This window comes from Salarias fasciatus, chromosome 2, assembly GCF_902148845.1.
Source record: "Salarias fasciatus chromosome 2, fSalaFa1.1, whole genome shotgun sequence".
NCBI lineage: Eukaryota > Metazoa > Chordata > Actinopteri > Blenniiformes > Blenniidae > Salarias > Salarias fasciatus.
The window spans coordinates 8565223-8587958 of NC_043746.1; the positions used below are offsets into that span (position 1 = coordinate 8565223).

General features: G+C 46.1%; 1 protein-coding gene across 8 annotated transcripts in view; it reads left to right on the top strand.

Moving 5' to 3' along the window:
* The window catches only part of ebf1a (EBF transcription factor 1a), a 56200-nt gene extending 33661 nt beyond the window's left edge, over positions 1-22539 (top strand). The window contains exons 9-17 of one of the 8 annotated variants that reach the window (XM_030115340.1): positions 888-1018; positions 2850-2976; positions 10268-10356; positions 13701-13766; positions 14384-14546; positions 15745-15924; positions 17986-18183; positions 18371-18439; positions 19669-22539. In XM_030115340.1, coding sequence (XP_029971200.1) covers positions 888-1018; positions 2850-2976; positions 10268-10356; positions 13701-13766; positions 14384-14546; positions 15745-15924; positions 17986-18183; positions 18371-18438 — 1022 coding nt within the window. In that variant the 3' untranslated portion in view covers position 18439; positions 19669-22539. Of the gene's footprint in view, positions 1-887; positions 1019-2849; positions 2977-10267; positions 10357-13700; positions 13767-14383; positions 14547-15744; positions 15925-17838; positions 17951-17985; positions 18184-18370; positions 18440-19665 lie in introns of those variants that run through there. The other 7 variants (XM_030115332.1, XM_030115349.1, XM_030115357.1 and 4 more) reach the window with 7 other exon arrangements.
* Positions 22540-22736: the final 197 nt, after the last annotated feature.

Consider the following 22736-nt stretch of genomic DNA (forward strand, 5'->3'; position numbering starts at 1 on the left):
TGGGAAGGATCAACAGAACAGGGAGTCAGGCAAAGAGCAAAGGCTAGGCTGCGGGGGGAAAAAAAAGTCAGCCTAGTCTAAAGTGGATTATGCCGCTTTACAGAATTACAGCATGTCTGACAAGCTGCATATCTGTTAAGGAGAGAGATTTAGCTTGTATAAACATGCATTTTCCCAATGTTGTTCTTTTCTTCAATCACATCCACTAATCTCCAAGTCCGTAACACCAACGGATAAGGTCAAAGAGCACACTGAATACCAGTTATTGAAAATGGGGTTTATTGTTGTTATTCCATGTACTTTGTCCGATAAGATGCAGAGAATATGCTTTAAGAGAAAACACTAAAAGCCTACAAAACGCATTACAAATATGCCAAGCGGGAGCCGAGCCCATGTGGTCATGTGTTCCCTGGCCAGGCAGCGCGACGGCTCCTACATAGATGTATGAAACAGGCAGCTGAGCAGGCGCTAAGTGTTTGGCTAATGAAGGCTGCGTATTCAGAGGGCAGAGCTAGTGTTGGCTCTCCTCTGTTCCCCGGTCGCATGGCCTTTGATCAGACACTGAGCACACCTGACATTTACACGCCCGCACGCTTCGCCACGTGTCATAAAACAAGCGCACTGCCGCTGCCCTCACACACAGGGCAGGGGTGATGTTTAATAACGGGGTGCGTATAATCACTCTGATTAGTATTCCTCGCTCGCCCCCGACCCCTGGGAGAGAGGCGAGAGGTGATGTATGTGTGTCTGCGTGCGCGAGGGAGAGAGAGCGAGAGAGTGAAGGGGCCGTACATGGTGACAGTAGCAAAGACCTTTTCGTTGACTGCCATTAGGTTAGTTAGTATCTAATCTATTATGTCTGTGATTTTTTTTTTTTTTTTCTCCAGCAACCCCCAGCATTAAAGCCATCAGTCCCAGTGAAGGCTGGACCACAGGGGGAGCCACCGTCATCATCATTGGGGACAACTTCTTCGATGGCCTTCAAGTCATCTTCGGCACCATGCTGGTGTGGAGTGAGGTTAGTCACCATGTCTCCGTGTGTGTGTGTGTGTGTGTGTGTTTGTGTGTGTGTGCCCAGCAGCACGAGAGGGCTGCGTTTTCAAATATCCAACAGAGGAACTTGCTTGCTGCTGTTTTATTTTTCTTGGACGCCCATGCAGTGAACCGAGGATGGAAGATATTTCATTTTTGGACTTTCATGTCGGGAATTCCCATTCTTCTGGGCTCTATTGCCGGTGCTGACATTTCTCCACCAGTTTTTCTCATTGTGGATGTAAGATATTCACTACTATTATTGTAATGGCCAACAGACATGAGAATCAATCCTTCTGAATATGTACATCCAGTTCATAGATTTTAAGTAATTAAATATCAAGCACTTGTTACCAATTAAAAACGAAATTCCTCAACCTGATTTACTTGACATACTGTAAATGCCTGAATCAGTATCTCCATATAATGTGACAGTCATTTTGAATGAGAAGAATTAATTTTATTAAGACTATCATGTATCTGTCTAATGACACGAACAGCATTCATGTAAAGGTCGTAGCCTTGGCATGGGCATGACTGGAGAAAACAGTATAATCGTTCTTTAATGCTAATGCTTTATTTATTTATTCTCAGATTGGGAACCTCTGGCCTTTCCCTTGCATGTATCCACACAAGGTGGTAACTGTTAGAGAAATATCATGAGCAGTTCTTTTAAAAGACAGTCTCCTCGACTCTTATAAACTAACAATGCAACCATGTAACCAAATAATTAAAATGGTAATAAATTAATTAAAAAGTAATGAAAGCAGAAAAAAAAATGCCACCCTGTAAATCTGAAATATTCCACAATATAAAAAGGAGCCTGCCATCTCATTTCTCCGCGTGGGAGCTCGTATTTCTGTCATATCTCTGTTCACCTCCTTCCCTGTCTTTTATTGTGTTAGTATCTGCCTTCATGAAATATGTGCTCATTGTACAGTACGGATTCCTTTGTAAGGAGCATCTGCCACATGACTAAAATGTAAATGTAGTGTATGTGTGAAATTGAAGGTCAGTGAGCAGCTCAGCTAAACAGCTTTCTCTTTAGTAAAGGAATAATTCTATAAAAAGCTCCTATATTATCTCGCTGAGAGGTGAGTGGGGCCAGACAATGGTAGAATGAAAGCCTGGCTAAGTGAGCAATGAAAGGGACAGTTACAACACACACACACACACACACACACACACACACACACACACACAAATGCGCTGGCAGCAGCATTGATAGCTTTTGAGCACTGCTAGCTTTGAGTGCTAGTTCACTATAGCGTGCGGAAAACAAGCACTTGCTGAGGTCTCATCTGTGTTTTGTCTTGTTGCCGTTTTCCTTCAAAGACCCTTCAGCGTGCACACACGTACGCGGTGAGTGGGCTCATCAACCGCAATAAGTGGGCCTGTTTAAGACACAGTGGCGCTTTAATGTGGCTAACGGCGGCGAGACAGCTTCGGCTGACAGACACAGAGACGGGGGGGGCACCAGAGACAAGCGTATTATACATTTACTTACACTGTTCAATAGACGTATGCAGAGGAAAGTGTGTTTTATTCATAAACAGATAACTGCTTTTGAACCCCTCTTACAGAGTCCATGTCAGCACTGATAACCATCCTAAGCCTCACAGTGACATTGCCTTGGGCTACGAGGCCACCTGAGGGCTTTAGCGCTAACACATCATTTTCAGGATTATTATACGAAGGGAGAGAAAAAAAAAAATCTAAAGCTGTGAAAGGAAAGGTCTGAGAATAGTCCCTGGAGTGCATGTTTAGATATAAAGTTTCATTGCATTAATCTACCTTCCCTCTCTGCTCCTCCACAGCTGATCACCCCCCATGCCATTCGTGTGCAGACTCCACCCAGACACATCCCCGGGGTGGTGGAGGTCACACTGTCCTACAAATCCAAACAGTTCTGCAAAGGCACACCCGGACGCTTCATCTACACAGGTACCTTCTTCACTAATCCTTACACTAATGACACAAAATGCAGTCTAAAGACACAGTGTGGCTCCAAGCTACTGATCTGTAGGAATTTTTCATGCAATTTCAGAATTGCTTACACATGTAGCAAAATCACATGTACACTCTGTACGCCCTGAGTGTCATTCAGTCTCTTTATGTCTATAGAAACTAAAAGTGATATAGTGAACAGTTGCTGTCAGTGTTCTGCAGCATTTGTGGAGAACAACATGCACGCTAAACCGTTTGAAATGCAATAGCGTAACTCAATAATTCAGTCGTAAAGCCCACTGATCAGAGGAAGGAAAGTATTTGCCCTCTTTTATGAAGCAGGTGAAGGTCAGAGGGAGGTTTAACCTTTTGATTAGTGGGATTATTGAGAATTAACCCTGTCGAATGCGTGATTCAGGAAGGAAGAGGTCCTTGCAGAGAGTGTGAATTTTGACAGCAAGTGCCGGTCCATGAATGGCTCGAGTGCTACAACAGTGTGCAGAGTTATGGCCGCGCGGTGAAAAGAGCGGTCGAGAGAGTGAATGTGAAGCGGTGATTAACCAATGCGAGGCCACGGGTCCTCTGGGAGATTGTGAATCACATAAATCTGTCTGTAATCTCAACCACTGATAGACTTAGGCCGTAAGCCCCGGCTGGAATTGCCAACATTTGACAAATTCACAATAGAGAGAGCGTGTGTGCGCCACATCACCACAGCATGCATTTTTTGCATTTTGTGTGTGTGTGTGTGTGCATGTGTGTGTGTGTCCTAATTGTGACGCATGGACACAATCCACGTCCGCGCGCCACAGTTACGACTGTTTGTGTACTTTTGAGAGAAGCTGCCGAAGGAGAGCGTGTTTGTTTGGATGTATGCATGAATGTACTCCAAACACACACATGCACCATGACAAGTAACTGCATTACTAAGACAGAGGGCAGATGGGTGGGCAGCCTTTGCCATGCCAGAGCTGTCCAACAGCCCACTGTCTGCCAAACTCATAGAGCTGTGTGTATATAAGTGCGTGTAGGTGTGTGTGTGTGTGTGTGTGTGTGTGTGCAGCCTTTTAATGTGCCAGACATGTGGGAACCGTATGCATAAACACCCTATTGCTTCCCAGCCCTCCACTTTCACCTTGTCACATTCACTTATTCAGAAATTGCTTCTTTGAATGAATTCATCCTCCTCCCTCCCTTCCATGGAGGCGCGCGGAGGAATCTCAACAGGTGAGAGGTAGCAAGAGGTCATCCACCACCGGGAGCCCAACACATACACCGCCGTGCCGCTTGCCAGGCGCTAGCACCTCCACAGTCACACAGTCAACCGTGTCGGGGGGTAGATCCCAGCCCTGCTTTTCGCACACTCCGCTTCAGCCACCGCCATGTACCCTCGGAGGGTATTTGTACTTCTCGGAGAGCTCGTCTATCAGCTTCCTTCTTCTCTCTCTCTTTTTTTCCCCAAAATCATTTTACCGTCTCCTCGCGAGAGGGAACCTGCTCACAATTGGATTCTCAAATGAGGAGAACAGAATGACAGCAGAGCTTGAGAGGAGCATTTGGAACAAAAATGCAATTTTTGAGAGTGCAGAGAAAGAGAGACGGTTGAGAAAAGAAGAGAGGAGAAAGATGGGAGAGGATGGAGGATTACCAAGGGCCATGTTGCCCTCCTGGGTCTGTTTGGCACCAGTTTGAGCCCAGTTGCCAGTGGGTACTAATCATGGAGGATTGGCAGCGCTGCATGGCAGCTGGCAGCGAGCGCGTATACACATGCACACACACACACGCACACACTCGCAGACATGCATACGCTCATATATTACATGTGCATGCACAATCACACACACGTGCACACTCTGAATTACATTGGGGACAGCTGGCATTGCTAATCAACTTCTGCTGAGGAGAGGAAAGCGAGCAGCTCACAGACCTAATTAAGTCAACACATACCCAATACTGCTGCTACTGCTGCTTTGCAAACATACCAAACACACACACACACACACACACACACACACACACACACACACACACACACACACACACCTATAAGTTTACCCCCAACCCCACCTTTCCTTTCGTGATCATTGAAACATCACAACCAGAAAGAAAATCAGCTGTAGCTCAGACTCAGGCAGAGACAGAGACAGAGGAGACAAGCTGGGGACTTTTGGTGCAGAAGAGATTCAGAGAAAAGCTATTACAGTGACGTGTCCTCTCCCGTCTCTGAGGATTCCACTGCCATTAGACTTCAGAAAGCTCCAATTAGACTCATCAAAGGCAATTAAGCTATCCACTGATAAGAATAAAAGAATGTTTTTTTTTCTTTCCCTTCTTTTCCTCTTCCTTTTTTATCCCCTTATCCCCCTTCTGTTCTCTCTGCCCTCTGCCTTACCCACCTCTGGGGCTGGATGCTCTCCCTAATCTCTCTCTCTCTCTCGCTCTCTCTCTCATTATCAGGTCATTGCCTGCCCTCCTCCCCTCTTGCTCCCCTGTACAAATGCGTCTCCACGTTTGGTTGTGTATCACCTTTTACTGGATTGCTGTCTTTGTGACATTCATCAGAGGGGCTCTCCCTTTTCTTTTCTCCATGCAATATAAAGTGATAATACTCCACCAATAAGGAGTGAGCGTGTGTGTGTGTGCGCGCATAGGTGTGTGTGTGTGTGTGTGTGTGTGTGCGTATATGTTTGTGTGTGCATGTGACACATAGATACTGGCCACAGATTGAGGGAGTTGATGTATCACCCGTGTCGTTCAAAAGGCAATCCCTCCCTCCTCAGTATGCAGCCTTGTCTGCTTAGTGCTTCCACTACAGCCTCGGCTGATATTAAAAGGCTCTGCTGGCTCGCATTAAGGCTGGCACCACGCGCGTCCGCACACACACACGCACGCACAAACATTAGGGGCAGTTTTTCAGCGCTGAGTACAGATTAGGTGTGTGGGAAACATCACTCAGTGGCGGCGAGGAGGAACAGGAAGAACGAAGGAAGAGACAAAAGTCAGGAACAGAATTTAAACCAGCTGCCGCTGACATCTCTCTCCTTCTCTGTGCGCCCGCCTCCGTGCTCCAAATTAGTTTTAGGAGTGGTGGAAGGGACTGGCAGTTGTCTGTCATTTTATGCACTACAGACACCGGAGTGAGATACAGATGATGTCAAAGTAAGTGCAGCAAGCATGGACATTCTCTGCAAAGTTTAATGATATGTTCACCGAAATCTGCTTGTGATGTAAATTTAGAATTAGTGGTTTGATGAGACAGTGGCTGAGGACTTCAGTTTTTCATTCAGATCGCTTTGTTATAATGATTTAGAGGAAAGCGTGTGATAATTAGTGACAAAAACATTTTTCATGATATCCCGCATAAATAAGGTCAACATATACTTACAGATGTAATCTATATTCATACACTCATGTGATGCACCTACAGCCATGCATGAGCACATTCAAATATCACAGATGCACCAACGCAGCGTGTAGTCATCTGGCAATAAAAGTGGGGTGCAACCACAGGCTGGTCAATTACTTGTCTTGCTCCTATTTGTGAATGCTGTCTTTTATTGAGCTTGGGTGGATGCCTGATGTTGATTAAAATGGCTGGCCTACAGCTGGAGACAAGGCCAGCTGAGATAGCTGTATACACGCGCATTTACTGCACACCGTCTTAACTACGAGGAAATTCACACCTCTATTTGAGATTGAGATTAATTTTCTGCACCATGTGGCTTGTCTTCCCTCTTTAGCATGCTCCGCTCTTATTACGGGAGCATCTGCTTCCATGATGATGATGTAAATGAATTTCGAATGTAGATTATTTTATACCCCGCTGAAATGAGCGGCGTTCACCAGAGGGAATGATTTTGTATCTTTTCTTATATCTTAATTCTGACTCGCACTTTTCATCCAGATTTTTTTCGAATTTCAATTCTCCCACTGAGGATCCATGCTGTCAGGTATTGTTAACTGTCGACATGCACTTTTTGCAACAGATAATTAGAGCTTAGGTTGTAGTTGCATCCACACCTCCATTGATTTGTAGAATCTCTATACACCCCCACCCTCCTCCCTGCACACACACACACACACACACCCACACCTCCACATCTTTTCCTCCCTCTCTGCCTCTATCAGGCTCAACCTCTCCCTTCCTTTTGGAGCAAAAAGCTCCACTCATCTGTTTTCTGTGTATGAATTTCCAGCCATGCATTAGTCTCCCTGACATGTTCAAGCGATGCTTTATTTAGCTTGTCGGATTCTGCAAATAAACGCAATCTCAGGGTTTATGGAAAAATGGATAAAAATTAGATTGTAAGGTATTGATCTGGATTGTGAGTAGTTGGTGGGGTGTTGTGCTCACTTGTGTGTGCGTGTATGTGTGTGTGTGTGTGAGTGGTGGTGGGGGGTAGGGGGTAGGGGGGCAAGCTCTCATCTGTGTGAAGGGAGGGGGGGGGTGGTAGAAATGAAGCCGTAATTCAGGGCTATTGAACCCCCTGCCACTGGCGGCATCGATCGCCAGGCAGCGCTTATGAGATCACACCTGAGCACTGGAGACTGCAGAGGGGAGGGAAGAATGGGGGGGGTGGGGGGGGGGGGGGTGGTAGAGGGATGTAACGAGGCAGAGCGGAGATGAAGGGGTAGAGAGTGAGACAGAGGGAGAAACAGAAGGTTGTGATATGATCAGCTCCTTACCCACTGTCTGAGGGCCTGTTAAGGTGTTAACATCAAGCCTCAGAGCCAATTACCTCACCCTGCAAGTACGCTGCCCACTCACCTCCTCACACACGCCGTGTTGTGACACTCGAGGAGACGGACACAGGGCAACTGGACGCCGGCTGCAGTTTCCCCCTCCTCCTTGTCCATCTCCTCCTCCTAACCCTCTGTGTTTCCAGGACAACTCCAGTCTTCTGACCTCTCAATTATCCTCTCTCCCCCTCTTTTTGCCTCCCACTCTTCGGGCCCCAAACATCCATCCGCTTTCCACCCCACCCCAAAAGCTCATACCTCCAACGCACCCCTGCACCCCGTCCATCCTAGCCTCTTCTCCTCCGTCTCCTACCCCCTCACCCCTTCATACACACTCCCCCTGCGGCTCTGTGGGTTATTATAGTGAAATATGAAGCGATGTGGATTCTAGGCTTCATGAAATTTCCATGAGCATTGATCTGATCTGATGTGGGTGATTGCTAGGTGAATCCCTCCAGTCCAGGGCTGTTGCTCATCTATTCATTTATTTATGGCAGTTATGTTTTACTGGCTTTGATTTGCTCTTCTGGAGAGCGACAGCTAAGGATTATAAATATACCTGTATAGGAGAGTGTGCTTTGAATCCTGGAGTGTAGCAGCACACCACTCCTCTTTCGAGGCAGAGGAGTTTTTTTTTTCTTCTTCTTTCTTTCTTTCTTTCAGCACTAATTCCTGGTGTAAAATGTGAGATATTGAGCATGGATATAAGAGCATAAAAAGATAATCCCCAAAGAGACAAAGCCAGGTAGTTAGTGGTTTTTTGCGCTGTCCCCCACATACTTCTCTTCTGGTTTATGGTCCTTGAAAACGAGCGGAGACAATATCACTTCCTCTCTCAATTACCAAAATTGTCTCTTTATTTGTAATAGGGGTATCTCAGTATGACTTGGGGTTTTTATGCTATTGTTCACTCGAGGCTCATTTGGCACATTGTGGAGAACTGATAAAAAATTCATCATAAAAACAAAAGCCTTTGAGACGAAAGAGAGGATGTTGTCGGAACAATCCCCTCCTCAGACTGCGGGCCTAATCCAGGGCAAATCCTCCTTAAGGCTTTAGCGAGATCAGAGAATAGGGAAGTAATGTCAAATATTTGTCCTCAGAAATAATTCATACTTTATTTGTTGCATGTGATCATCTCATTGTTTTGGCTTATTTTATCAGCGGACCAGCTGGCCTGTAATGTGTGTCATTCTTCGGGGGCTGAGCCCGCCTCTGGCACCAGGACTTCCACTTTTTCCCTCTCTGTATGGTCTTTTGCTTCGAGCTATTCACCTTTCCTTTCATTCACTCTTATGGATTAGTGGAGCGGTCCACAGGGAGAGCTGCCCAAATACGTTTGTGTTGCCAAAACAGAGCATCACCTCTTCTCACTCCTGCGCTCTCTCCCTCTCCCTCTCTCTCTCTCTCTTTTGGGCTGTGTTTGCGTGAAGCCGGCTCTGGAAGAAGCCATGGTGAAGTCACTGGAGGTCCAGCAGGACAGCTTGTACTCATAGCCTCTAGGGGCCTTTTTCTGGGGGCCGCCTAGTCAGCCTGGCTGTTCAGATGTGAGGCGAGCAGGGCATCAGCCCCCAGGAAACGTCCAAGCTGCGACCCACAGGGGAAACAGACGGACGGCACAAACACATACAGCCAATTCTCACGCATAACGTCTCCTTTTTCCTTTCCCCGCTCGCGCGCGTACAAAATGAACACATGTCAGAGCGACGTACATGGCCTGCAAACTTGAGAAGCGTCTTACGGGCCCTGGAAAGTGGTCAGGATTGTGCAGCGACTCCCCGGGCAGCCCACAAAAGAGGGGAGATGGGTGACAGACGGGGGGGGGGAAGACAGAGACAGTACATTAGGAAAGAATTATGTGGAGAGAGCACTTATCCAACAATCCTCCTCTGAAGTGTTTGTACTATAAGCCTCAGATCTTCATTGTATTTATTCTAATGTTTAAATATTCATGGTAAATCTTCTCATATTCAATTACCGTAGCACGACCACAGCATGCAGAGAGAGTGCTTTCTCCCTGCTGCCTGATCTGACTGCGTGTGTGTGTGTGTGTGTAGCAATGTGTGTGTGTGCGTGTGTGCGAGTGTGCCTGTGTGTTTAGCTTGTTCCCCGGAGCGATCAAGCCTTTGTTATATTGGAACCAAGCTCTGTAATTGCTTATATTAGTCGCTGATCAACGCAAGACCACAGGACACACATCCACATGCATGCACACAAACACACATTCACTCCGGCTCATTCCTGACAGTCTTTTTATTAACCACCAAAGCAGGCGACAGGGAGAGATTCATTACATCAGAGGCAAACAAAGACGCACGCTAGACTTAATACAGAACACCCACATTTTCAGCGTTTTCAACTTAATGTTGAAATATTCATGTTAAAATGTGCTTGTCTCAGTTTTATGTAACGTCACTATTTCTCCTGCCGTATCTCTAAGTTGCTGTTAAACAGTGGGTGTTTTCATTATTAAGAATCAAACTAATAAATTGCTTTCTCTCTCTCTCTCTCTCTCTCTGTGTCTGTCTTTGTGTTTCCCTGTGCTAAGCACTGAACGAGCCAACCATAGACTACGGCTTCCAGAGGTTACAGAAGGTCATCCCCAGACACCCCGGAGACCAAGAAAGATTACCCAAGGTACAGAACCTCCGTTCCTCTCGTGTATCTGTGCTTGTGCTCCTTGCCAGGTGAAATTATTTCATAGGAATATGTCCTGGTAACTCTGGTACAGACATGTATTGACAACTTCTTGGCTTTCAAGGCATGTGTAGATGGCACAGGGGCAACACCAGCTCGTGCACAGAGGAACAACTGTGTGCTGCAGACAGTGGACCATACATGTCACCATACAGCATGCGCATAAACGTTTAATCATACTTTCATGGTCATTTTCCGCTCAAACAAACACTTGAGTTTTTGCAACGAACGCACAGGCAACTCTATTCATCCTTCCACCGAGGATAAGGTCATTTAGACTGGCAAAGTGAGGAGGAAAGCAATGGATGGAGGGAGGTAGAGAGGGAGAGAGAGAGAGAGAGAGAGAGAGGGAGGAAAGGAGGTTGAGGGGAGAGAGGAAGAGAGAGGCAGAAGCAGGTTAGGTGATCCATCATAGCTGTCCAGTCTTACCTCCTGCTGGGTCAGTGGATCGAAGTCAACCCCGGGTGGACTTTATTACTTCCAGCACACCCACACACACACACACACACACACCGACACGCACACATCCTCAAAGCAGAGCACGCGCGCGCACACACACACACACGTCTGTGCCCGTGGATACACACACAGTCGCAGTCAGTGGTGGGAAGTCACCATGAGGCAGAGATGGAGAGCCCAGGTAGAAGCAGGAGAAAGATAGAGAAATCACTTGTCCTCACTGTGTGTCATGTCTGGTGGATGCAAGGCTTGTCCCGGGGAGTTCTGGTCTTTAGCCTATCAACCCCCTGTATCTCTCTAAATATCTTTGTATCCATCCATCTCTTTTCCTCTCCTCCTCTTTCTCCCTCGCTCCGTGGTGTCTCTTTCTCTTTCTAAATGAACAGCGGTAGCTGGCAGGCCCGGCTGTTCATTTCGGCTCTATTGATTTGTGCCTTTATTGAGGTAATAACAGTTTGTTGACCACACTTCTCTCAACTGTTGGCCTCAATCATTAGAAAGGGGCAGGAGAGGGGGCATACACTGGCAACTTCTGGAACTGCAAATGTCTGATCACAGCTACCTCGGCAAAAGCGTCTTTGTGGTTGTTCTTCAATATTTAACAAGGTTGAAGTCGCCGGGGCCATGACATGGCGACTTTACAAAGAAAAAAACTCTTAACAAACTCTCATGGTGAGGAGGGAAGAGGATGTACACTGATGCCTGATCTGTCTATGTATGTTGTAATAATGGTGCCCGGCTGAAAACAGGCCCCATACTGTGCTGCAGCTAATAGTGGAGAAGTCAGAGTGAGGAGGGAGCGCTGGGTATCCAGGCTGCAGGGTGTTTAGCTGAGGCTGTGGCGTAGCCAGGGGTCTGGGCCCGGCTAATGAGTGACCGCCCTGCCAGACGAGGCCAGGCTCTGCTCTGGATCAGGTTCCCCTTCCTGTTGACGTCTCTGTGGGCCTGACTTTACGGGAAGAGACCCTGCGCCCAGGAAATGGTCTCCCCTTACAGCGGCAGAGCTCGGGAGGCAGCGCGGCGCTAACCACATTTATCTGTTTATCAGAATGACTCTGGAGCGCTGCCTAATCGCGTTTAGCTACTGGACAGATCCCTTTGCTAACGAGAGACTGATAGGTACAGACAGGGCACAAAGACCACGGGAGAGTGATTAATCGAGAGAAGAAGAAAAATGAAGACAAGAGGAAGAAGTTTGGAGGCACCACTGGGGAGAAGGGGGGGGGGGGGGGGGGGGTGTTAGAAGAAGAAATGCATAGGGATGCACAAATCTAAGCCCTAAGGAGAAGGTGCTGAAGGCCTGACACAGACAAAGGCAAAAAATAATGTATATTAAGCGACTGATGTTTCACTCGTCCTCCCAGAACACAGTTACACTCCAGCTGCAGATCTGTTTGTATCCTAATGCCTCACACTTCCCTCATTTCCCTCCCTCTCTTCCCCTCCTCATCCTCCTCCCCTTCATCCCCTCCTTCCCTTCATCCATCCATCTACCTATCTAGCAATCCCTGGGAGGCATGGGGCATCGAGGAAAAGCAGAGAGAAGGAAGCGAGGAGCGGTGCATACATACTAAAGAACCACTTACCTTCCTAGGGCCTCTGCATCTCTCAATCACCTCAAGCAGGCCTCCTCTCAGGTCTCCCCTCTTTTCCCTCTCCCCTCCTCCCCCCCCTTGCCTCCCTCCCTGCCTCCCCCAGATAGTGCTAGTAATGGGAGGTTAACACAGAGGCAGCGCTCCCATTATTGAGTGAATTTAGCACCTCGGACAGCGCTCTACAATCTTTATTGCTTTGCTGACCCTCTCGTCATGTCCTGGGTGTGCTCGACAGCCTCCACATGAGCGCGGCCGCGTGTGTGTGTACGTGGATGCGTGTGTGTGCGATATGAGGTCTGATTGAAAGGCGGTGTGTCACGGAACAGAGAGCACACATGCTCCAGGGCTTGTTCACAGCGAGGGATACACTCAGGAGAGTATAACGCACAGCGTGTGTGTGCGCGAGTGGAAGAGAAAGAGGGAGAGAAAGAAACGAGGAGAAGGTTGGAGGGGAGGGGGCTGCAATTTTCTGGTTGTCGCGCCTCCAGCATATATCCTGGCCCCGGCACATTAACTTTTAAAAAGGGTTTCGTAGGGCTGTAGGTGTCTACATCACACACACACATAACGACTGCCTGGAGTCACACACTCATACACTCAGGGAGGGAGAAAGAATAGAGACGGAGCGAGGAGGAAAAGGAGGGTAAGCGGTAGAAAATGAGCGCGGAGAAGCGGCAACACTACGTTAGGATAAATGTTTGATGTGGGAAATTCCACTCGGCGGTTTTCACCTGAGCAATGATGTTCTACATTTATCACACAAAGTGGATGCGGGGCTATTCACTCGGATCATTACCGGGGTTAATACAGGCCAGGAGACGGGTGTGTCCCCGCTGACGATGGGAGTTGTATAGCCGTCAGCCTGATGATATGTTGTGTTAAATGAGATTGATTTGTGATCGCGCGGGCCAGATTCATGATCCGGCGGTGACAAGAGGGAGGGAGAAGATGTAGAAGATGGTTGACTGATAGAGAGATATAGGCTCATGTTTTATTCACAGTTAACAGTATCTTCCCTCTGCTCTCCCCAACTGCCCAGCGAGTAACAAAGTGCTGGGATAGGCCCATTTCTCTTCCTCTCCCTTCCTCCGTCTGCCTCTTTCCTCTCGCACACGCTCTGTTCTGCATTCACAGCATAATGTAAGAAGTGAAATGTAATAAAAATGACTGAACTCTTTGAGCCGACACACTCATGATCAATCCCCTTCTTCTTTCTGTGCTTGATTGTAGGAGGTGATTCTAAAGCGAGCGGCAGACCTGGTAGAGGCCTTGTACGGGATGCCTCACAACAACCAGGTAAACACGCGCGCACACACGAAAACGCGAGGAGTGCACACGCGTGTGAGCACGAACATCAATGTCTCTTCTTAGATAAAGTGTTGTTTGTGGTCTCGTCCACTGGCAACATCAAAGGCGGTGTTCTCCGTTGGCCCTACAGCACCCCGCTGTGTTCTCACAAGATCTGGGACCCGCAAACATACACGTGGGAATATGTTAGCGCTTTTATCAGCTCAGACGCCAAGGAGGTAGGGAAATGAAGCACCGTGAAAGCTAAACGTAGAGGAGAGCAGGGAAAAGCGCGCAGTGGCAGATGGAGAAGAGGAGGAGAAGTGGGATTAGGGCTCGGCTCTGTGAGAGGAGGAGAGGCGGGCGGGAACGCGAAGAATGGCAGAAGAGGCTAAAGATTTGATGCGTCTCTTACGAGCGTTTCTGGTTTTTTACTAGAAACCAATCATAGCACTCCCAGTGACCACTGATAGAAACCCCACAGCTCTGTTTGGTTTACTTGCACAATATCACAAGTGGAGATCTTGTACTCTCGGGAGGCTATAAAGCCTGCATGAATCTCTATTTTGCTTTTTGCTTTTTTTTCCTGACCACAGTTCTCTTTCTTCCCTCTTCCTCATCGTCAGGAAATGATCCTGAAACGAGCGGCGGACATCGCGGAGGCCCTCTACACAACGGTGCCACGAGGGCACAACCAGCTCGCCAGTCTTGGCAGCAGCTCCGTCCACGCTGGCATGATGGCCGTAAACTCCTTCACTGGGTCAGAGGTGGCACAAACAGCCAATCAGGGTGAGCAAACAGGAGCCAATTAAAGCAGAATATCTCGGGATAAGCTTCAGTGATATATTTATATTTGTTTTCTTTTCTCAATTGTTTAAAAAAAAAAAAAAAAGAGCAGTGTTAGACACGCTTTGCTTGTCATGTGGGAAATTCAGTGATTTAGGAGCACGAAACAAATAACAAGAAAGTCTGAAAAAGAAGGATCAGAGGAAGAGGAGGTGGGAAGAGACAGGGAAAACTTGAAAGCAGGAGAAGAACGACAGTGAGAGAGTGAAAAATGGAGAAAAAGAGAGCCACGGATGGAGTACGATGGAGAAATATGAGTGGGTCCTAGGGGTGTGTATATTAGACTGGGGTCAGCCCCTGTCTGACAGAGAGAGATGTGGGTGCAGTCAGTGGTGATTCATCACCTGTACCAGGGGAGCGCGGGGAGAGTGGATGGACCGGGGCTCTGGATGTGTCTCAATAATCCCAATGAGCTTCCTCCGCTCTTCGTCTTCATCTGAAAACATCTGTAGATATGAGGGAAACAATAGATACCGGCTGCTTAACCTGCAGTGTGTTTTCCATTCATAGGAGATGAGAATGTGAAACAGATAGGTACCGAGATGTTGAAAGAGCGGTGTAGTGAAGAATGGAGTGAACAGCCACCCTCCTTCTGCTCCAGGGCAGAAATTTCTGATGTTCAATTCCAGCGTTTCTTTTTTTTTTTTTTTTCCTCTGGTGTCAGCATGTTAGACCTGAGATGTATATTTATAGTCTTCCTTCCTATATTGTCCTTCTTCTCTTCACTGGCCCTGTAATGTAAAAGAAGAGAGAGGTCCTGTCAGAAATCCCAGCTTCATTCTTTATAAATTACAAGAGAGCTGCAGAGGCCTTTTAGTTTTAATTGCCTTATCAATATATCTAATTTTGGAGAGGAGCCAGTAAGGTTAAAGGCCTCTTGTTTCAGTGGTTGGATCGCAGCTAGATCTCGCTCATATCATTCTTCTGCCACTTTGTTCATTGCTTTCTCGCTTTGCCATATGCTGTCTAAGATTTCTCGAAAATTTATTTTGGCTTATAGCGATAGGTCCATTAGTCAGGGTAAGGATAGGAGAACTTGGCAGCGCTGCATGGAGGCTTTCTCGTTTTGTTTTGTCTGCCATCTGCTGCACCCCCTAACACCTTGTCTCTCTCCGTCTTCCCTTTCTTTCCCTGTCCATAGGTTTCAGTAGGAGTACAAGCAGTGTGTCCCCTCATGGTTATGTCCCCAGCTCCACCCCCCAGCAGAGTAGCTACAGCTCTGTCTCCACTAGCATGAATGGCTACGCTAACTCTGGCATGGCAACCTTGGGCACCTCCCCCAACTTCCTGAATGGATCTGCAGGCAACTCACCCTATGCTAGTGAGTAAAAAGCACAACATACTTTATCTGAAACCCTACATTGGGCGGGGGAGTGACAAAACCGAGGCAACAAAAGGAACAGACTTTTTTCCTTTTTTTTTTTTTAACAAAGCATAATGAGGGTCGGGCTGGAGCTGAGACACGCAAGTGGAAACGAGAATTGACATATGAGGAGAAAGCCTTGCAGTTCAGCTGGCTCATCTGTTTCTTTAAGAACAGAGTCAAACGCAAATCCCTACTTTATTGGCCAGGGGAGCAGATCACCTAGCACCCCCCCTACAACACACACGCACGCACGCACACACACACACACCTCTGCTCACACACATTCACCCTCTACATTAAAGACCCTTGATTAAATCAATAAACTAATTGCTAGAGAAGCAATTCCATTTCAGCTCTTTGATTCCTGGGTGTTAACAAGTATTTTAACAGGCTCATCGGCCCCACACAGACACTTTCAATCAATGGCCCCTCGGCCTGCCTTTGTAGGTCCAATTTTCATTAATTGATTAGTTAGGCCCCTTCATAAATGGATTATGACTTTATTGCAAGGATTTGTCAGGAAGAGCCATAAAAGCTAAGTGTTGGATAATAACAACAATAAAGGCAGAAGCAGATATCAGAGGGCAGGTGAAATACGACTCAGTTGATTGTAAAATCACTGAGGGGGAAAATGCTCTTAGCGTATTAGCAGACAAAAGACAAACCCAGGAGAAGTGGATGGATGGGCTGATGTAAGAGGAAGACGGGATTTAGGTTGGAAAGATGACATTCTGCCCATTTTTGTCTGTGAATCTCCTGATTGTGATGTACAGTAGCCACACTGAAATCAGCTTCCAGCTTTCTCATTAAAAGAACTCAGTTTGAACGCAAGGATCCATTTTCTTTTTTTAGGGAAAAATTCAGTCAGGCTTCTTTTTTAAGACACTCTCCTGCTGGCTTGCACTTGAAAACCTGAAAGTAAATTAAATCGGGAGCTCAAAGGATAACTAAGGATGAGATGAAGATTTAAGATTTGACGTCTGGGAACAGCTGCAGTGAAAAAAAAAAAGAAAAATCAACCATTTCAATGGGATTCATTATAATAAGTAATAAATATCTCACATTTTTGTTAACACGCAAAACATATTTGTTGACATATGAGTTAGTGATTCTAAATAAAAGGAAAACACCTCATATTAAACAACTGATTAAAACCAGTTTAACTCATGAAAACATGGAACAACAGATTCTTTCTGCATCTCTCCTTGGAGAACTGGGTGTGGACAGAAAGTGTTTTTATGACGCTATTATTTTTTTAAGAGCATGACCAGTGAAATACATCTTTATCTGCAGAAATACATGTGGGAAAAGGTGGAATGACATCACATCCAGCTGTAAAAAGAGAAGCACGCAAATGTTAGTTGTGTAGACATCATGGTTGCCTCGGGTCACAGTGGTTTAAGGTGGTATTCAATAAAACCACACAGGACCAGTGAGGAAATATATATAGTTGTCAAGCAGACGCTGTCAGCTCATTTGTTTTAATCTGCCGCCGCCACTGGCTCTGGCTGTTGATTGAGATATCCTGTATAATTATCCGTAATAAAGGTGATGTGTGAGTGCCTCGTTTGTTAGTTGTCCTGGAAACAAATTACTGGTGCATCAAACCCACCTAGGTAAAGAGATGCTTATCAACCTGCTGCGCCCCGTGAGCGCGAGATGAGTCATCAGAAACAGGCCGATCAGAGGAGAGAATTCAGCTTTAGGCTGTTTTTTGGTGCAATTTTCCAATTACACACTTTTTTTTTTTGGCTTAGCTATGGAATATCTTACTTCCAGGTAATTGCTGAACAACAACAACAAAAAAAAAGTATGATCCAGTTGATCTGAGTCCAAAATATTATCCCTCCTGCCATCATCCATTGACAGTCCCTTTCTGTTCGTCCCGTCTGCCCGTCCTCTGCCCTCGGCCCTCTCTCTAACCCCCTCTCAACCATCATCGTTCCTCCTCGTCCTCCTTCCCCAATGCACGCCCCGTGACCCTTAAACGCCCCTTTCCTGCCCGTCTCTCCTCAGTCGTCCCGTCCAGCCCCACCATGGCGTCGTCGACCAGCCTGCCCTCCAACTGCAGTAGCTCCTCCGGCATCTTCTCCTTCTCTCCGGCCAACATGGTGTCCGCCGCTGTCAAGCAGAAGAGCGCCTTCGCTCCCGTCGTTCGGCCCCAGAACTCCCCCCCTCCCACGTGCACCAGCGCTAACGCTAACAGTCTCCAAGGTGAGCTGAATTTGGGAATTTGTTTGCACAATGAAAGCAGGGAAATACTCAGAATTGCTCTCTCTTCTTCGTCCTCTTGCAATAACAAGTTTTCACTTTTTCCTTAATCTTTCTTTTTTTTCCTTCCCACTCCTTTTTTTCTTTCTTTGCCTTCCTTGAATCCCTCCACTCTCCTGCGCCGCTATAGATCAGTCTTTTGTGGACTCTAGCAAGTACTCATCAGCCAGCTCTCTGCAGGGCCTGGCCTTCTCCTGAAGTACGTTACGCCTCTCTTTCATTTTTTTTTTTTTTTTTCTCGGCCTGTTTTCTTTTCACCCTGCGCTGTCCCCGCACCGCTCATTTGCACCATCCTGCCCTACCCTTCCTTCTCGTTTCTGTTTTATTTGTCACTCTCCACTTGTCAGAGAGGCAGCACGCCGCGCCATATGTGTTCTCTTCCTGTTTTCACTTCCGGCTTCCTGCCCTGTCGCTCCGGTGGGTGTCTCTTTCTTTTGGGGGGGGGGGGGGGGGGGGGGGGGGGGGGGGGGGGGGGGTCGCCGTGCCACCACGGGTCATTCTGCTCTCCAGTTTCCATCGAACTTAGCGCATGCAGGGCCCCGTTCGTCTGGGCAGGATGTTGTATGGTGTTGAGATCCTGAGAGAGAAATGATGGATGGGAATCTTTATCAGAGCCCCGAGCTAAGCACTTCCTCACTTCCTCTGTCGGCGTTGATGAGCACTGACCACGGTGACCTGGGGGCCAACGGCCACTGTGCGCTGATCACACCGAGGCACGCACACACGCGCACACACACACTGTTCTGTTAATCCCAACAAGCCAGAGACACTTAGGAAATAACCTGGGAATTAGTGGATTGCGGAGAGAGGGAAATCAATAGGAAACCAATACGTTATATGAAAAATTCCTCCCTGTGATGGCTACTGTGTAAAAAAAAAAAAAAAAGCAGGGGAAAGGGGCCTATGGGGGAGGTGAGGATGTAGGAGCTTCATGATATAAGGAGATAAAAATGTGAGTGGAGCTGGCAGTGACGGGTTCATGGATTCCCATTACCACGTTTGAATATTGAGCCTAATTTCATCACCTCCGTCATCCCACATCGCCACATTCTTCCTCTCATGTTTGAATTATGCTCCATGATGTACAGCCGGCTTAAACAGTGTAACTGCTAACAATTAACGTTGGAAGCCCTCTCGCTTGAGGTTGCTGAGCGGGCGGCCGTGTGAAAAAGTTGAATGGTGTTGTCAATGCGGAGGGAAATGTTTTGATTCTCTGGGCCTCGGAATGAACAGATAATGAGGGAGAGGCGTCTTTGTTCACCAGATGCCGGAGCACATTTCTGTTATGTGACTGTTGTGATGACAGATGAAACCCAGCAATCACATGACTGACCTCTCTCTCTCTCTCTCTCTCTCTCTCGCTCTTTTTTTTCACCCCTCAAACTCCCATTCGCTCCTTTGTCCTCCCCCTCTTTTCCCACAAAGCAGCGATTTCTGGGATGATCGTTCCACCCATGTAGAGGATCTGGAGTAGCCGGAGATTTGGGAATGTTGAGAGGAAAAGACACAGTAGCAGGAGTCTGGCGAGTCTCTGTTGTGCTCCGGAGCTGAACTGAAGGAAGTCAAGATAAGAAGCGGGACTCTGTTAAACTCAGGCCTTTCCACTGGGATTTCATCTGAAGGGAAAAATGGGAGAAGAAAAAAAAGGAGGAGACACTATGAACCTTTGCAGCGTTATTTCCCTCTTGGTTGAATTAGTGTAGCTTCGCTGACACCACGTTGGATGGAGTGTATAGAGACTGATAGCTTGCCCACAGTGTGACACTGACCTCATGAAAAGAGCTTTTATTTATCTTTATGTTTATGCCTTTAAGGTTTGGATTTGATTACTGGAGGCCCCATGCCGTCTGACTCGTACAAACAAAAGTGTTGGTTTGACCGTGAAGTTTGCGTAACTTCTGTCACAATAGAAGATGCTTTCCTTCGCTTAGCCGGCTCACTGAAACCGCATAACAACATGCTGGCCAAAGGGAACTAAAGGTCAGCAGCACACACACACACACACACACACACACACACACACACACACACACACACACACACACACACATAGAAAGAGAGAACAAAAATCAACCTTTCATTTTGCTGCTAACTATCCCATAAATCTAAAAATGGTCGATCAGAAAAAAAAAAAAAAAAAAAGTTACATCTAAGATCATGCATTGTTTCCTTTTTTTTTTCTTCTTCTTCTTCGGATTTGGTTTGTTTGTTTGACTTTTAACAAAAACTGTGAGGATTGAGCTGTTTGCAATATGCTTTTCTGCTGGTAACGTGAAGAAAAAAAAAAATCAAAGGAGGCGGGGATTCAACGTGAGACCGACATTTTGACGTTTCACCTGAGGTTTCAGTGAAGACTTGAAAAGCCCGAGGATGTGTGCGTCCAGCCAGCACTGTACTGAAGGAGACTAGCAATTATCAAATTAGAACTAAAGCGTGATATATGTGATATATTTTTGTACATAACAAAAAAAAAAAGTTGAATTTTTCATTTTACTTTTCTTTTTGCGATAGCTATAGTTTCAAATGTAAACAAATGTCTTAAGGCAGCTTCTCAGTACAGAAGATAGATTTACTGTGTGTGTGTGTCAATATCTCATCTGCTAAACATGAGAAACATGGGTTTGGATACAAAAAGGGGATTTCTGTAAAATATCCTATAAATACTGTATTTATCCCTTGTATTTGTACATTGACTCTCACCCTTGTTTAGTTGTGTTGTGTAAGTTTAATACAGTAAGTGAGCATATTTCACAGTGTTTTGTTGCGTTATTTACTGTCGTCTATCACTATTTAAATGTGACTTTTTTTAATCTTTTTTGTCCGTTTTGTATGTTGATTGTTTGCGCGTTGGTATACCATGCTTTAATTTTTCGATTCAAAACATGCCATTGTCTATTTTTGTATTATTTGTAAGTTAATAAAAAAAAAATTCTTGTTTTTTTTTTTCTTTATGAAAATGTTTATTGTATGGCAAAAAGTAGCATCTTATTCAGAGTATTTGGTTGAAGTAGATTTTTTAAGAATATAAACACACATTAATATATACTGTAAATCTATATCTTTTTGTTTGAACTCTTCGAGGCTTTTCAGATTGATACTGTTCTTGAACTGATAATATGCATGGGTTCCTTCTCTTGAGTGACTCTTTTTTTTTGTGTGTGTGGAAACCAAGAGAACTAAGAAAATGCTCTGTTTTTCTTTCTTTGTGTTCCTCTTTTTTTCCCCTCTGTTCTTTCTTTTCCTATGTTATTTATGCCTGCTTACATACTGTATCTATATACTCTTTTTTTTTTTTCTGCCACTGTAATCTTTACCAGCAGTCTAGATGCCTTAACAATGCAAACCCATTCTTCATTCAATCACGTGTACAGTTTTCTACCCTCACCACAATTGTCTGTTGCCACAGAGGAATTCATGAGAACTTGGGGACAAAGCACAAACCCACTCTGTTTGGTGGTGAAGCCAGACTAGAATACAAAGAGCCATAATTCAACAATCACACACACCCCGATGTACTATAATGCTACAGCAACGGCATGCTTTGAAGGACAGTCGGAGCGGCCCGTCTCAGCCGTGCGTACAGCACATCAGTGTTCAGAGAAACACTTCTTTTTCTGTAGCGATTATGTAGCTTTCTTTTCCTCCAACTGTGGAATAATTTCAACAGCATGACGGTTTATTTCTCATTAACCGCGAGAACACAACAGTGTGACAACTCGGAGCTGTTTTCACTGTAGTACAAAGGGGGCGCACAGCAAAGACGAGCACTGTCACAGCACAAGTCTAAACTCACGCACGGAGTCGCGAGTCTGACTCCAGTATCCGACAGCCGATCCCCCTCAGTCCGCCGCTCCCTGCTCTAGCCTCTGGACAATACGGCTTCATTACAAGCTAAACGGGACAGGAACATGTGAGGGAGCCTGAAAAGGGAGCTCCTTGGCCCATCAGCCATTTCTGTAGTCTTTTCTTTGTGTCTGCCGTGTGTCTTCAAGCTGTTGCTGGACAGAGAATAGGGCTTTTCTCTCTGCTTTTTTCTTTTCTAGAGCCTGGTTTTGTTAAGTGGGTAAAAAGGAGCGTTTTAACAGAGGCGCCCGCTGACAGACGAGTGTTTTTCAGGCACTTGTGTGCCTATGCTGGTCTGGGCCAGGGCGGGAGGGGCCGCAACATATCTGTTTCAAATGAACTACAGAGGTCTGTTGTCATACAATGGCATCTTTGTAAGCAAAGTTCCATCCTGAATATGAATCAGTAATGGGTGACAAAGTTTTGTATTTAGGTAACACAAAAAAAAAAAGAAGATGCAAACCAAATAGCTGGTGTCTATTTTTCCTCTGTTTGTCTTTGACTGCAAATACACTGAACAGCTCTATAATATAAGGGAATAAAAAAAATCTACTGTATAGATTGTTATTGTTTTTGATGAAAACCGAGCTGTAAGATAACTTTTGGACTCTCACAATGTTGAATTAAAGTTACCTCTTGTCTGTGACTTTGTC